This window comes from Ursus americanus, chromosome 33 (assembly GCF_024610735.1).
Source record: "Ursus americanus isolate L20-20 chromosome 33, mUrsAme1.1.p, whole genome shotgun sequence".
Classification (NCBI taxonomy): Eukaryota; Metazoa; Chordata; class Mammalia; order Carnivora; family Ursidae; genus Ursus; species Ursus americanus.
In genome coordinates, this window is record NC_142159.1 from 2,348,204 (window position 1) to 2,361,241 (window position 13,038).

At 50.4% G+C, this 13,038-nt stretch overlaps 1 protein-coding gene across 1 annotated transcript in view; it reads left to right on the forward strand.

The window, feature by feature from the left end:
- The window catches only part of EPHA10 (EPH receptor A10), a 38,345-nt gene that overhangs the window by 15,968 nt on the left and 9,339 nt on the right, over nt 1-13,038 (forward strand). The window contains exons 6-7 of the mRNA XM_045782546.1: nt 6,843-6,976; nt 9,441-9,612. Coding sequence (XP_045638502.1) covers nt 6,843-6,976; nt 9,441-9,612 — 306 coding nt within the window. The remainder of the gene's footprint in view (nt 1-6,842; nt 6,977-9,440; nt 9,613-13,038) is intronic.

Consider the following 13,038-nt stretch of genomic DNA (forward strand, 5'->3'; position numbering starts at 1 on the left):
CCGTTTTGCTCAGCCCCTAGTCATACTGCCAGCAGACACCTGTCTCTCACTGAGTAGTGGCTTTTGAAGCTCCGAGGTTTACATTTTGGTGAAATCTTGGGTTGCCTGTGCCTTTGGTTTCCTATCTAAGAAACCACTACCTGGTTCAAGGTCATGAAGATTTAGACCTATGGTTTTCTTCTCGTATTGCTGTTTTGCTTGAATTTATTTTAGAGAATGCGTTTCCATTTCTGGGTGATTCGCTTTTATTTTTGTTTCTGATTTTACTGCTCCATGCTTAGAGAAAGAGGTTTGTACAACTTTTCCCTTTTAAAGTCACCGCTGAGGTTTGCTTTGTTGTGAAAGGTACGGTCAACATTTCAATGACTTCACGGCTGCTTGAAAGCAAGGTGTGTTATTTTCGCGCTGCGGTTTTGCTCTCGCGTTCTGTATGTATAAAGCAAACATACTCTTCATTTCTATCGCCTTCTTCTTGTCTGCTTGATGTTCCCATCCTGTGTGTGATTCTGTCAAAATTCCTTATGTTTGCAATGCCTTTTCTTTTAAATGCTCCGGTGCTGCTTAATGCACCTGTGGGTTCCCCCCAGGCCTCGCTCACCCTCTCCACTTGTACCTCCCCCCATCTTCTTTCTCTTCTCCACTTGTTGTCCCTTCATGGCCTTCTGCGCCCGTTTTGGGGAGGCTGTGTTTTCTCTCATTTTCTTGCAGATGCCAGACAATTGCCTCACTTGTCTCTCCGTCACACTGAATCCCTTGGAGGAAGCTGCTTCTCCTGGATCTTCAGAATAATTTTACTGTTCATTTATTCTGGAAGGTTTTTTCCATGAGCCCAATTTCTTGGTGTTTTCTGTCTCCTTGTTCTTGAGCAAGGAGATAGCTAGTGTCTGCCAAAACACCCAATGTGTGAATCGTCCCCTTAGGTTGGTTTGTAAGGCTTTCAGCTGCAAATAACAATAAATCTCCATCCAGCTGGTGTTTAACTAAAAAGGATTTTTAAAAAGATTTTATTTATTTATTGAGAGAGAAAGAACAGGGGGAGAGGCAGCGGGAGAGGGAGAGAATCCCAGGCAGATTCCGTGCTGAGCACGGAGCTCCACACGGGGCTTGATCTCATGACCTGAGCCAAAATCGAGAGTTAGACACTTAACTGACTGAGCCACCCAGGCGCCCCCTAAAAATGCTTTCTTAGCTTACCTAGTGGTGGAGGTAGAGCTCCCTTCAGCAGCTCCTCAGGGTCCTCAAGGACCCAGGTTCTTTCTCTCTTTCTGCTGTGCCATCCTTATCACATTCGAGGGCTGGCTCCCTGGGTGGCCAAGTTGGATGCAACAGCTCCAGACATCACATCCTTACCATCCAGAGCAGAAAAGCACCTCTTTCTTCCTTGTAGGTACCATTTTAAGAGCAAGGAACCTTTCCCAGAATCCATCCTCCCCTTCGCTGATTGCTCCTTATGTTGGCCAGAACTGGCTTACGAGCCCGGCCCCATCATTGGCACAGGAAATGAGCGCGCACCCATATCTCAGAACAATCAGAACAAACGTGAGTCACGTGGCGGGGAGACAGTACACCCTGAATCAAAAGCTGGGCTCCGTAGGCAAGGAAGGGGGACGTGGCCGTTGAACGGTTTTCCAGTAGCGCCTGCTGTGCTCTTGGTCCCGCTTGGGCGCTGGCCGAACTTCATCACTGATCTGCTGTGGGAGAGCAGGTGGGCTCGGTGTCCAGCTCCATTCTCAGGATTTATCAGGCTTTCATCTAACGTATCTCTGTGGGGTTGAAGCTTCTCCTACCTCTGTATCCTGGCCACCTGATGCTTTCAGCAAATGTAGTCCCAAAAATTGACATTCCTAGCCTCTTCCTATCTGTGCTATCTGTATCTGCAAGGGGCTTCTTCTCGGATGCTTCCTCACCCTTCTTCCCCCTGAACCCATGTCTTTTCTGTGAGCTACCATCTCCAAGTGGACGCCCCCCCCCCCTCCCAGGGGATAGGGAAGAACACTTTCCCTCCAGGGCAACAGGCAGGAGACTGATGGCTAAGCACCGTCCACTTGACAAAGACCCTGCCTTTTTTAAGGGTCAGACAGTGGGAGGAGGGATCAAAGATCTTTCAAGTTATTTTTAGGATGGGAGGCAGGGTCACTCTGTGGGCAGCGTAGCCTGGGGGTTCACTACAATTGCACTTTTCAGTCTAGTTCCACCGGTGTTCTCCTAGGTGGAGATATGCCACGGTCCTCCTCCCGCATTCTGGCAATCGGCTGTCAAGACTAGGGCATGGCGATGTTCTGGGTTTTCAACTCTTTCTGTACCTTTATGTTTTAATTAGAATTTGGGAGAGACTGGAGGTGGGGGCTGCTCAATGGTGACCATTTAAAACTAGAAGCCGTATTCATGTGCCATCCACCCTGTCTCCACCTCTTGGCCCGTTGCCACCTGGTATCTGCTTCCCCCAAACCCCTGAAGCCACCAGGACCCTCCACATTGTTAAAGCCAGAGGGCACTGTGAATCGTGGTCTTACCCTGTCTCTTCTCAGCGTGTGACACTGCCAACCATGGGCACCTCTTGTTGGTACGCCTGTGTGGCATGCTTGCTCCTTGTCGGGTAGTGCGCTGAGCTCTTCATATACACGACATCATAGAATTCTCACAGCCAGCTAATGAGGTCATCATTCTTCCCCTTCTACACGCGAGGAAACAGAGGCCATGGACCAAGAGCTCATAACCGAAAGAGTCAAGAAGGAACCCTTAAATGCTCTCTCCCCTGGGCTTCTGTGATCTCATTTGCTCCTGGTTTTCCCACTCCCTCTCTGGCTCCTCATTTTTGAGCTCCTCATCCTTTACCTGCCTCTTAAATGCTGGTTTCCTAAAAGCTTTTCTTTCTCTTTCTCCGCATCCTCTGGGGCAGCTTCATCCCGTCACCCTCCGCTGGCTCTTGGATCTCCAGCTCATTCCCAGATCCTTTTGTGAGCCCCGAAACCAGCTGCCTGTCCGGTGTCTTCTCTTGGAAACCCCTCAGCTCAACACACCTAAAGTGAGGCCTCCCAGTAACTTGGTGGTCCCTGCCTCAGATCAGGCATTGTTACCTTTTTTTAAATTCAGTACTGTTCAGTCAACGTTATCTAGACTAGTGATTCTCAAAGTTGTCTGCACATTGGAATCACCGAGAAGATTAAAAAAAGAAAAAGATACTAATCCCTGAGTCTCTCTCTACAAAGATGATTTAATTGTTTTGGGTTGTGTGACCTGGGCATGCATCTATCTATCTATCTATCTATCTATCTATCTATCTATCTATCTATCATCTATATATATTTTTGGTGCGGAAAGAAATATATAAAATTTACCAACTTAACCATTTTTAAGTGTATAGTATGCAGTGGTGTTAACTATATGCACATCCTTGTACAACAGACCTCTGAACTCTTTCAGAACTCATGCTGTGTGCCCTCTGAACAAAAACTGCTCTTCGCCCTCTTCTCTCCCCCATTCTACCTTCCGTTTCTAAGCTTGATTACTTTAGGTGCCTCATGTAAGTGCATCATGCAGTTTTTGTCTTTTGGTGACTGCCTTATTTCACTTGGCATCACGTCCTCCAAGTTCATTCATGTCATACCTGTGATAGGATTCCCCCCCCTTTTTTTTTCCTGAATGATATTCCATTGTATGTCTATATCACATTTTCTTTTTTTCTCGTTTTATTGAGATATAATTGACACGACGCTTGTGTAAGTTTAAGGCGTACAATGTGATGATTTGTTATATGTATGTATTGTAGAACGATTACCACGATACGGTGAGTTAACACATCCGTCACCTCCGGAGTTACCTTTTGTGTGTGTGTGCGTGCGTGTGTGATGGGAACACTTAAGATCTCCCTTCGCAATTTTCAAGTGTACAAGACAGTGCTGTGGACTAGAGTCACCTGCTCTGCATTAGATCCCTAGAACTTGTTCATCTTCTGACTGGAAGTTTGTGCCCTTTTGACCAACATCTCCCATTTCCCCAGCTCCTAACCCTTGGCAACCAGGATCTGTTCTCTGTTTCTATGAGTTTGGTTTTTTTAGATTCCACATAGAAGTGAAATCATGCACTATTTGTCTTTGTCTTTCTTATCTCACTTAACATCATGCCCTCGAGGTTCACCCACGTTCTTGATGACGGCAGGATTCTTTGCTTTTTATGGCTGAATAGCATTCCTTTGTATATGTATCACTTTCTTTTCTTTATTCATCCGTCAACAGGTACTAAGTAATTTCCACATCTTGGCTATTGTGAATCATGCTGCAATGAACACGAGAGTGCAAATATCTCTTCAAGATAGTGACTTCATTTTCTTGGGATATATACTCAGCAGTGAGGGAGAAGCAGACTCCCACTGAGCAGGGAGCCAGACACAGGGCTCCATCCCAGGACCCTGGGATCATGACCTGAGCCGAAGGCAGACGCTTAATAGACTGAGCCACCCAGGCGCCCCTGTCTCTACCTGTTTTTAAATTGGGTTGTTTGTGGGGTTTTTTTTGTTGAGTTGTAGGAATTCTTTATATATTCTGGATATTAATCCCTTATCAGATAGGTGTTTAGCAAATATTTTCTCCCATTTCATAGGTTGCCTTTCATTTTGTTGATGGTTTCTTTTACTGTGAAGACGTTTTTAAGTTTGATGCGGTCCCATTTGTCTATTTTTGCTTTGTTTCCTGCGCTTTTGGTTTCATATCCAAGAAATCATTGCCAAATCAAGTGTCAGGAAGCTTTCCTCTATACTTTCTTTTCTTTTTTTAAATATATTTTTAGAATTTATTGCTTGAGAGGGGCGAGGGGCAAAGGGTGAGGGAGGGAGAGAGAGAATCTCAAGCAGACCCTATGGAGTGCAGAGCCTGTTGTGGGACTCGATCTCACGACCCCGAGATCAAGACCTGAGCTGAGATCGAAGAGTTGGACACAAGGGCACCTGGGTGGCTCAGTCAGTTGAGTGTCTGACTCTCGATTTCGCCTCAGGTCATGATCTCAGGCTCAGGCTCTGTGCTCAGCAAGGAGTCTGCTTGGGATTCTCTCTCTCTCCCTCCCTCCCCTCTCCCCCTCCCCCTGTGCTCTCTCTCTCACTCTCCCTCTAAAATAAATAAATAAACCTTAAAAAAAAGAGTCAGACATTTAACCGACTGACCCACCTAGGCACCCTCCTCTATATTTTCTTCCAGGAGTTTTATAGTTTCAGGTCTTACGTTTAGGTCTGTAATTTATTTTGTGTTAGACTTTGTATGTGGTAGAAGGTAAGGGTCCAGCTTCATTCTTTTGCACGTGGATAATCAGTTTTCCCAGCACTGTGTGTTGCAAAGTCTGTCCTTTCCCCATTGTGTTGGCTTGGCACCCTTGTCAAAAATCATTCGATGGGGCGCCTGGGTGGCATAGCGGTTAAGCGTCTGCCTTCGGCTCAGAGCGTGATCCCTGCGTTATGGGATCGAGCCCCACATCAGGCTCCTCCGCTATGAGCCTGCTTCTTCCTCTCCCACTCCCCCTGCTTGTGTTCCCTCTCTCGCTGGCTGTCTCTATCTCTGTAGAATAAATAATAAAATAAAATCGTAAAAAAAAAAATCATTCGAATGTATATGTGAGGGTTTATTTCTGGGCTCTCTGTTCTGCTCAGTTGGTCTGTATTTCGGTCTTTATACCAGTACCAGACTGTTCTGACCATGTGGCTTTGTAATGTTTTTCAAGTCAAAAGTTGTGAGGTCTCTATCCTTGTTTTTCTTTTTCAAAATCGTATAGCTGTTCATGGTCCTTTGATTTTCCATATGCATTTTAGAATTTCTTTTCTATTTCTGTAAAAAGTATCTTTGGGATTTTGATGGGACTCGAGTTGAATTCGTAGGTCACTTTGGATAGCATGGACATTGTAACAATATTAAGTGTTCCGCTCCATAAACATGATGTCTTTCCATTTATTCGTGTCGTTTTCAATTTCTTTCAACAGCGTTTTCTCGTTTCTCGTTGACTTTATTGCTAAGTGTTTTGTTCTTTTTGCTGCAGTTGTAAATGGGACTGTTTTCTTCATTTCCTGTTCGGATTGTCCATTGTTAGTGTGTGGAAACACGACTGATTTTTGCATGTTGACTTTGTATCCTGCAACCTTGCTGTTTTCATTTACTAGTTCTAAGGCTGTTTTGTGGAATTTTTAGGATTTTCTACGTATAAGATTATGTCACCTGTGGACTGAAAAAATTTTACTTCTTTCTTTCCAATCTCAATGCCTTGTATTTCTTTCTCTTGCCTAGGCTCTCTGGCTAGGACTTCGGTACTATGTTAGATAGAAGGGGCAAGCGTGGACATCCTTGCTTTGGTCCTGATCTTCAAGGGAAGGCTTTCAGTTTCCCACCTTTGAGCATGTTTGCTGCGGATTTTCATATATGGTCTTTATTATGATGAGGTAGTTTCCTGCGGTCCCTAGTGCGTCCAGCGTATTGCCTCTTGACCAGACCGATAGAATAGCTAAATAGGTTGTTTTCCTGCCTCCTATGCTTTTTAATGTTTCCAAACCACAGAAAGTGTAGGAAGAACCTGGGGAATTAGAACCAGCCACCGCTAAGGCAGCTGGAGTGCAGGGGGTGGGCAAGCAGCAGGTGGTTGGCCCTGCCCCCCCCGCAGAGACGGGGGAAGCTGAGAGCTGTGGGGTGAGAGCGGCATCCCTTCCCGCTGGTCCCTGGACTCCACCTCAGGCCCCGCCCCTCAGGAGGCTCTGCCTCGCCCCCACCTGGCCCCGCCCCCACTCCCTGCATGGCCCGCCCTGCCAGTCCCAACGCCGGCCCTGCCCCACGATGGGATCCGGTGGAGAACCCCGCGTTATTTACTTTCAGCGCCCTGGGAGGAGGATGAGATCCGCAGGGACCGAGTGGAGCCCCAGAGTGTGTCCCTGTCGTGGCGGGAGCCCATCCCCGTCGGAGCTCCGGGGGCTAACGGCACCGAGTATGAGATCCGATACTACGAGAAGGTGAGGGGGCGGGGGTCTCGGCAGGACCTCGGGTGGCGCTGGGGAGCTGTGGTCTGTCTCCACGCAGCTGCTTCCTTTTCTACCTTCTGGCGGCGAAAGTCCTCCTTACTTTCTTTGTGAGCAAATCCACCGGCCTCCTAAGGCCTGAGTTTCTTGCTGTCCCCATCACTCCATGCATGGACCCCACCTCTGTCCCCCGCCCTCGGCTCCTCACCAGTCATCAGCTCCTTTGTCACCATTTCTGCCTGGTGTTTACAGTTGACTAAGGGCTGATCCAGATCTTCCTGGCTAGATCCCGTACATACAATCTGCAACCCTTTTTAAGAAAAAGAATGCAGAAATACCCTATTGTTTCAAAATTTGCAAAACTGTCTGACCCAGGTCAGCTGGTCCCCTGGCACTTGGCCAGGCGCTGGTGAATGTTTAACACCCTGCTCTCCCTACAGCCGGTGAATGGACGTATGAATTATTATTACAGCTCTACTGATAGACACATGTGTAATTCATCATTGACAAGCAAGAAGAAAAGACACAGTCTTTATCGTAAACACCGTCGAGCCGATTGATCCTTACAGGATGCTTTTGCCAACTTTTGCTGACTTCTTGTATCTGTCGTCAATCTATGGTTGCAGCTCAACCTCGACTTGACAGATGGAGATGTATCCCAACCCGCTATCTCTTTTCCCCGTAAATTCATCGTCTTTAAATGTGATACATGATCTACTGTTAAAGTGTTTCTCACCTTGGTGCAAATTTTACTCATTCAAGCGAAACCTTGCTTTCATCTTCAGCACATAATGTGTCCGAACTTCACTCACCCCTTAGTGACTCGAGGGACTTCCTGGCTGAATCAGACACTAGTTTTCGAATACTGGAAGTCTCCTGAGAGCTGTGAGTCAGGGGAATAGGGAGTGAACACCAAGGAGGAGGGACTCCTGAGTCACTGCTGGGCGATCTAGGGGATGGGATGCCACCCACAGGGGATAAGCGATGTTCAGGTCCCTGGTACATCCAGGTGGGCTTGGGGGTCTGCAGCTCAAGGGAGAGGCCTGTTCTGGAAAAAGAGAGGTGGGGCCTTTCAGCATAGGGCTGGGAAGCTGAATGAAGCCAGGGGCCGGAAGAGAAGGCCAAGAAGGACAGTGAGCGTGAGAAGAGCGGCTGAGACAGAGCTCTGAGGAGCTCTGAGGTTTAGGCGACAGCAGAGGAGGACACTGGGAAGGAGCTGGGCATGTCGTCACTGCTCACGGAGGGCTCACTGAACTGACGTCGGGGAATCAGGGCAGAGTAGACAGAGTCCTGAAGAAGTGGAGCTGGGTGGGGGCTCCAGGCCGTAAGGGGTATGAATTTGCAGGGAACCGAAACCCTTGAAAGGAGGAGCCTGTACAAAACGGGCTCCGTTCGTAAGGTTTCAGGGGCATCAGGGAAGCCAGGGGCCACGAGTCCTGGAGGCACGGTGCTCCTCGCCGGCTTCCTCAGGGCACCTGACGGCTGGCCAGGTTGGCAGCCTTGCCTCTTCACCCCACCCCGCCCCTACCCTGCCGGTCTCAGAGGTTCCACCCGGCAGCCGCTGTCCTCAGGGTCTTTCCCTGCGTATCAGATACCTGGAAGGGAGATTCTGATTGGCCAGTTCAGGTCAGAGTCTGCTCCCTTCCTGAATACTGTGAGGAAGACCTGGGCCGCATGATAATGAGGGGCTGTGGGCGTGCAGGGGCTCTAATAAGGTGGAGGGGGTGGGCAGAGACAAACGATGGCCGCATCCCCAGGATACACCATTAACAGACGTGCTGGGGGCAGTATGATACAGAGAAGAAGTGCGGGCCCCGAAGGAATCAAGCTGGTGTCGTTCTGACCCTTCCTTGATGTGACTGTCACCTATGAAAGAAGAGAGAAGTGCTAGCGAGCACTGTAGGCAGCCAGGCCTCCGAAGAGTCCAGCATAGCACCTCACTCCATGACAGCTGCCCCTGTCCCCACCATCCAGTGGGGGCCTCGGGCGAGTCTCTCCACCCCTCTGTGCCCGATTCCTTGGCTGTGATTTCGTGCCTTGCAGGACATTGTGAAAACCAGATGACAAAGAGAAGGAAAAGCTTTGAGAGCCGACAGGGACTGGGTGGGTGTCCGGGCTGTCTCTCATTCCTCTGAGGCATTCCCAGCTCACCCTCTGGACCGCTGCGCCCTGATGTCCATCCCTAAGAAGGGGATCTAGCGTCTTCTCTAACGTTTCTCTTACTGTTCTCAGCCACAAGTTCCGCTGAGTGTAGGTGGGAACTTGGGTGCAGAGAGGGGTTGGAGAGCCTGTGGAAGAAGCCTGCGGAGCCCTCCCTAGACTGTCAGAGTCAGGTTCTCCCACGCGGTCCATGCTCGCCTCAGGACACTTCTCCACCCCCCTACTCCTTGCCCCCGTCATTCTCCAAGGAGCGCGGGTCTGGCCCTGGCTCTGTCCTCACTCCTTGGTCCTTCCTCAGGGTCAGAGTGAGGAGACTTACTCCACGGTGAAGACAGGGGCACCTGCGGTCACTGTCACCAACCTGAAGCCGGCTACCCGCTACGTCTTTCAGATCCGGGCGGCTTCCCCGGGACCCTCCTGGGAGACCCAGAGCTTCAATCCCTCCATTGAAGTACAGACCCCAGGGGAGGGTAAGTGATGCGTGTGTGGGGGGGGGGGGGCTAGGGTGGGGAGACCAACTGGGAAGGGGGTGTTATCCGTGCAATTAAGGGAGCCTGCAGAACAGTTTAATTACAACCTAAATAATTCATGAATTTGGAATCCACCGACGAGGACCTATTCAGTGACATGAATTAAATGGGGGGCCTTGTCCTGGGGGAGCTCACAGGGGAGGGGCTCACGAACAGCTATAAGCCATGTCTCAGCTGGCGTCTCCCAGCCTCCCAGGACCTCCTGTGTCTTGTAGAAACATCCTGTGCCCTCTCCAAGATTCTTGCTATTTTTCTTGGGAAGAGTTTTAATCTCATGGTCACTTCTTGCTCCGGCGGCTAGATTCTTTCCCATTCTGCTTCTTTCTCTCTGCCGTGATACGGACTCAAACGTGGGATGCCGTCCCTTTCCCCACTCGGTCTTAGAATGAGAAGCACACTTCACTGAAGGCTGGGGACACAAAAGGGTCTCACTGCAGCAATAAACTAAACAAAACATAGCGAGAGTTGTGCCCGTTCAGTGGGGGGATTGTATGGTCTGGGAACCATTTCTCCAATATAGCTGTTATCAAGACAGAACAACACAACAAAACAAAAGCCCAACGTCAGATACCTTGATTCTGAACCGGCTCTGGCTTCTCCCCCGTGGTATTATGCTACCCGCTTCCTCCCTTCACCTCCCTCCCCTGGTTCCTCTTCTCCGCACCCACCCCCAAATTCCCTTTCATGATGAGAGATGAGGAGCTTAGCTGTGGCTTTGGTGGTTTTGCCTGCTGCTAACCCTGCCCTCAGGGTCTCACGTCTATCTACCCCGAGCAGTTCACGAAAGTATTTTCCTGGACAAAGGCAATTCCCCCTAAGAGGCATTCTGACACCAGCTGTCAAGATAATAATTCTTTCCAACCTGCTACATGAGTCTAATCCAAGATAGGAAAAGCTCTGAGCCCAAAGGGAGGTGGAGATAAAATGTTGAGGGAGTTTGGGTTCTGGGGAGAGAGACAGCACTTCTTGCTCGAACGCCTGTCTGTGCCAGACCTCGGCCAGGTACTGGCAGGAGGAGATTAGAGCTCTGTCTTGAAAGCTGGGGAGCGTGTGAATGTGTGGAGATGGGCAGGGAAGGCTTTGGGGCTGGACGAATCCATCCGCACAAAGGCTCACAGGTTTGGCCGGAGTGAGTGTGGTGGGGGCGGGAGCTGGGGGCTGTTAGCTGAAATGGGCTGATGATTTCCATTCAGTTGGTGCTCCTCGGTGAGTAGACCCTGCTCGGACCCCCGGCCTCCTTTGCCGTGGCCCAGGCTCTGGGAGAATAGGTCTCCCAGTCTGCAGAGCACTTCTTCCAGTGAGCTGTGACCTTAACTCGGGAGCACGATGAAGGACGCCCCTTTAGCCCCGTATCAGCTACCCACTGCTGTGTAACAAACTACCCCAACGCGAGTAGCTGCAAACAGCCAGCATTTGTTCTCTCATGATTTTTGTGGGTCAGGCATCTGGGTGCAGCTTAACTCGGTGCTGCGGGCTCGGGGTCCCTCACGGCTGTGGTCGTCTCAAGGCTCAGGTTCTCACTGGCTCTTTGTGGAGACATGCAGTTCTCTGCCCCTTGGGCTTCTCCCTAGAGCTCCTCATCACACGGCAACCTGATTCTTGCAGGGACTGCGAGTGAGATAGAGAGAGTGCCAAAGACAAGCCACGGTCCCTTGTCACCTCATCTTGGAGGTGACATCCCATCCCTTTGGCTGTATTATCTTCATTAGAAACAAGTCACTGTGTCAAACCCACTCTCAAGGGGACTGAATACCAGGAGGTGGGGAATCCAGGGGGCACATCTTGGAGGCCACCTGCCACAACCGTCCTATTTCTGTGTCCACACGGACACCTCATTTCAGACAGTTCTTGGCAACTCCACCCACCTCTGCCCCAGCCAGACCCTGGATCCTGTCCCCACCTCTAGAACCATGGGCTCTAAAATCCCCTCATTGACCTTGGCCTTCTTGGCCTCTAACTCTCTCTTCCTCCTCTGTCCCTTGTCACTTGACTGTGACATTCTCCTAACAGCCCTGGGGATCCGACCTCCTCTCACAGGCTGTGAGCCCCTCCTGGGCCCATAGCACCTCAGCCAGGAGAAATGCTCTCAGCCGTGTTGGCCCTCACTTCCTGGACACTGCGCTGCACCTGCCCTGCTTGTCCCAGAGCCTGGAGCCCGGAGCTGGCCTGAGTCATGTGTCCCAACTGAGTCTCCAGGGCTGTGCGGCATCTCCCCCATTCTTTTTTTTTTTTTTTTAAAGATTTTATTTATTTGACAGAGATAGAAACAGCCAGCGAGAGAGGGAACACAAGCAGGGGGAGTGGGAGAGGAAGAAGCAGGCTCATAGCGGAGGAGCCTGATGTGGGGCTTGATCCCATAACGCCGGGATCACGCCCTGAGCCAAAGGCAGACGCTTAATGACTGAGCCACCCAGGCGCCCCATTCTTGATAGTTTTCCCAAACATCTTCCCCTCTCCCAGGCACCTCCTGTCCATCCCCGCTTCCGACCCAGCAGATACCTTCGTCCCTTTCCCCTGAGGCAGGAACTCCGTCCATTGTTGTCTGGCTCCCTGTCACCCTCAGGATGAAGTCCCTCCTCCTTGGCCTGGCTTGCCAGGCCCTTTAGGTGCTGTCTCCTCCCCCCCACCCCCGTTCCCTTTTTCCTCCCACCGTCCAGCTTCACATCTGGCCCCTCTCGGCGCCCACGCGGTCTGTTTCCCCAGCCCCACCAGATGGCTTGCCATTTTCCAGACCCAGCCTGTGTGCCCAAGCACCACCAAAATCTTTCCGATCTCCCAGGCCTGGTGCAGATGCCGCCCCACTCCTGCGAAGCCTTCCTCACTGGCTTTAGGAAGGAATGAGCGTGTCTCTGCTCAGCTCTCTGTTTCTGTTTTCATTCTACACTTGGGAATTTGGTTTCTGTCTCTGCGGCTGGTCGGTACACTCCTCCAGGGCATGGGATTCTGGCTCATTCATCACTGTCTTCTAAGTGCTGGTGCCAGCCGGTCACGAATGTTGGATGGAGGGATGGATGGAGGGATGGATGGAGGGATGGAGGGATGGCTAGATGGGGTTGGGAGCCTGGCGTCCTCTAGACCCCTCTCTTGGGGAAATCGTTCACAGTAGAGACTTTTGGAATCAGGTTCAAATCTTAGGTTCACCATTTATGAGTTGTGGGACCGTGGACAAATTGCACAACTTTTCTCAATGTCAGTCTCCTCGGCTATGAAGTGGAGACACCACCACCTTACTGGCTGGTTGTGACAATGACACAGGGTCATTTAGTGAAGGCACGTGGTACAGGATCTTGAATGGAGTAAGTGTGCATGAAATGTTACCTTCCTGTAATTGCCGGCGGACGGTCTGGACGGGGCCGGGGAGCTCAG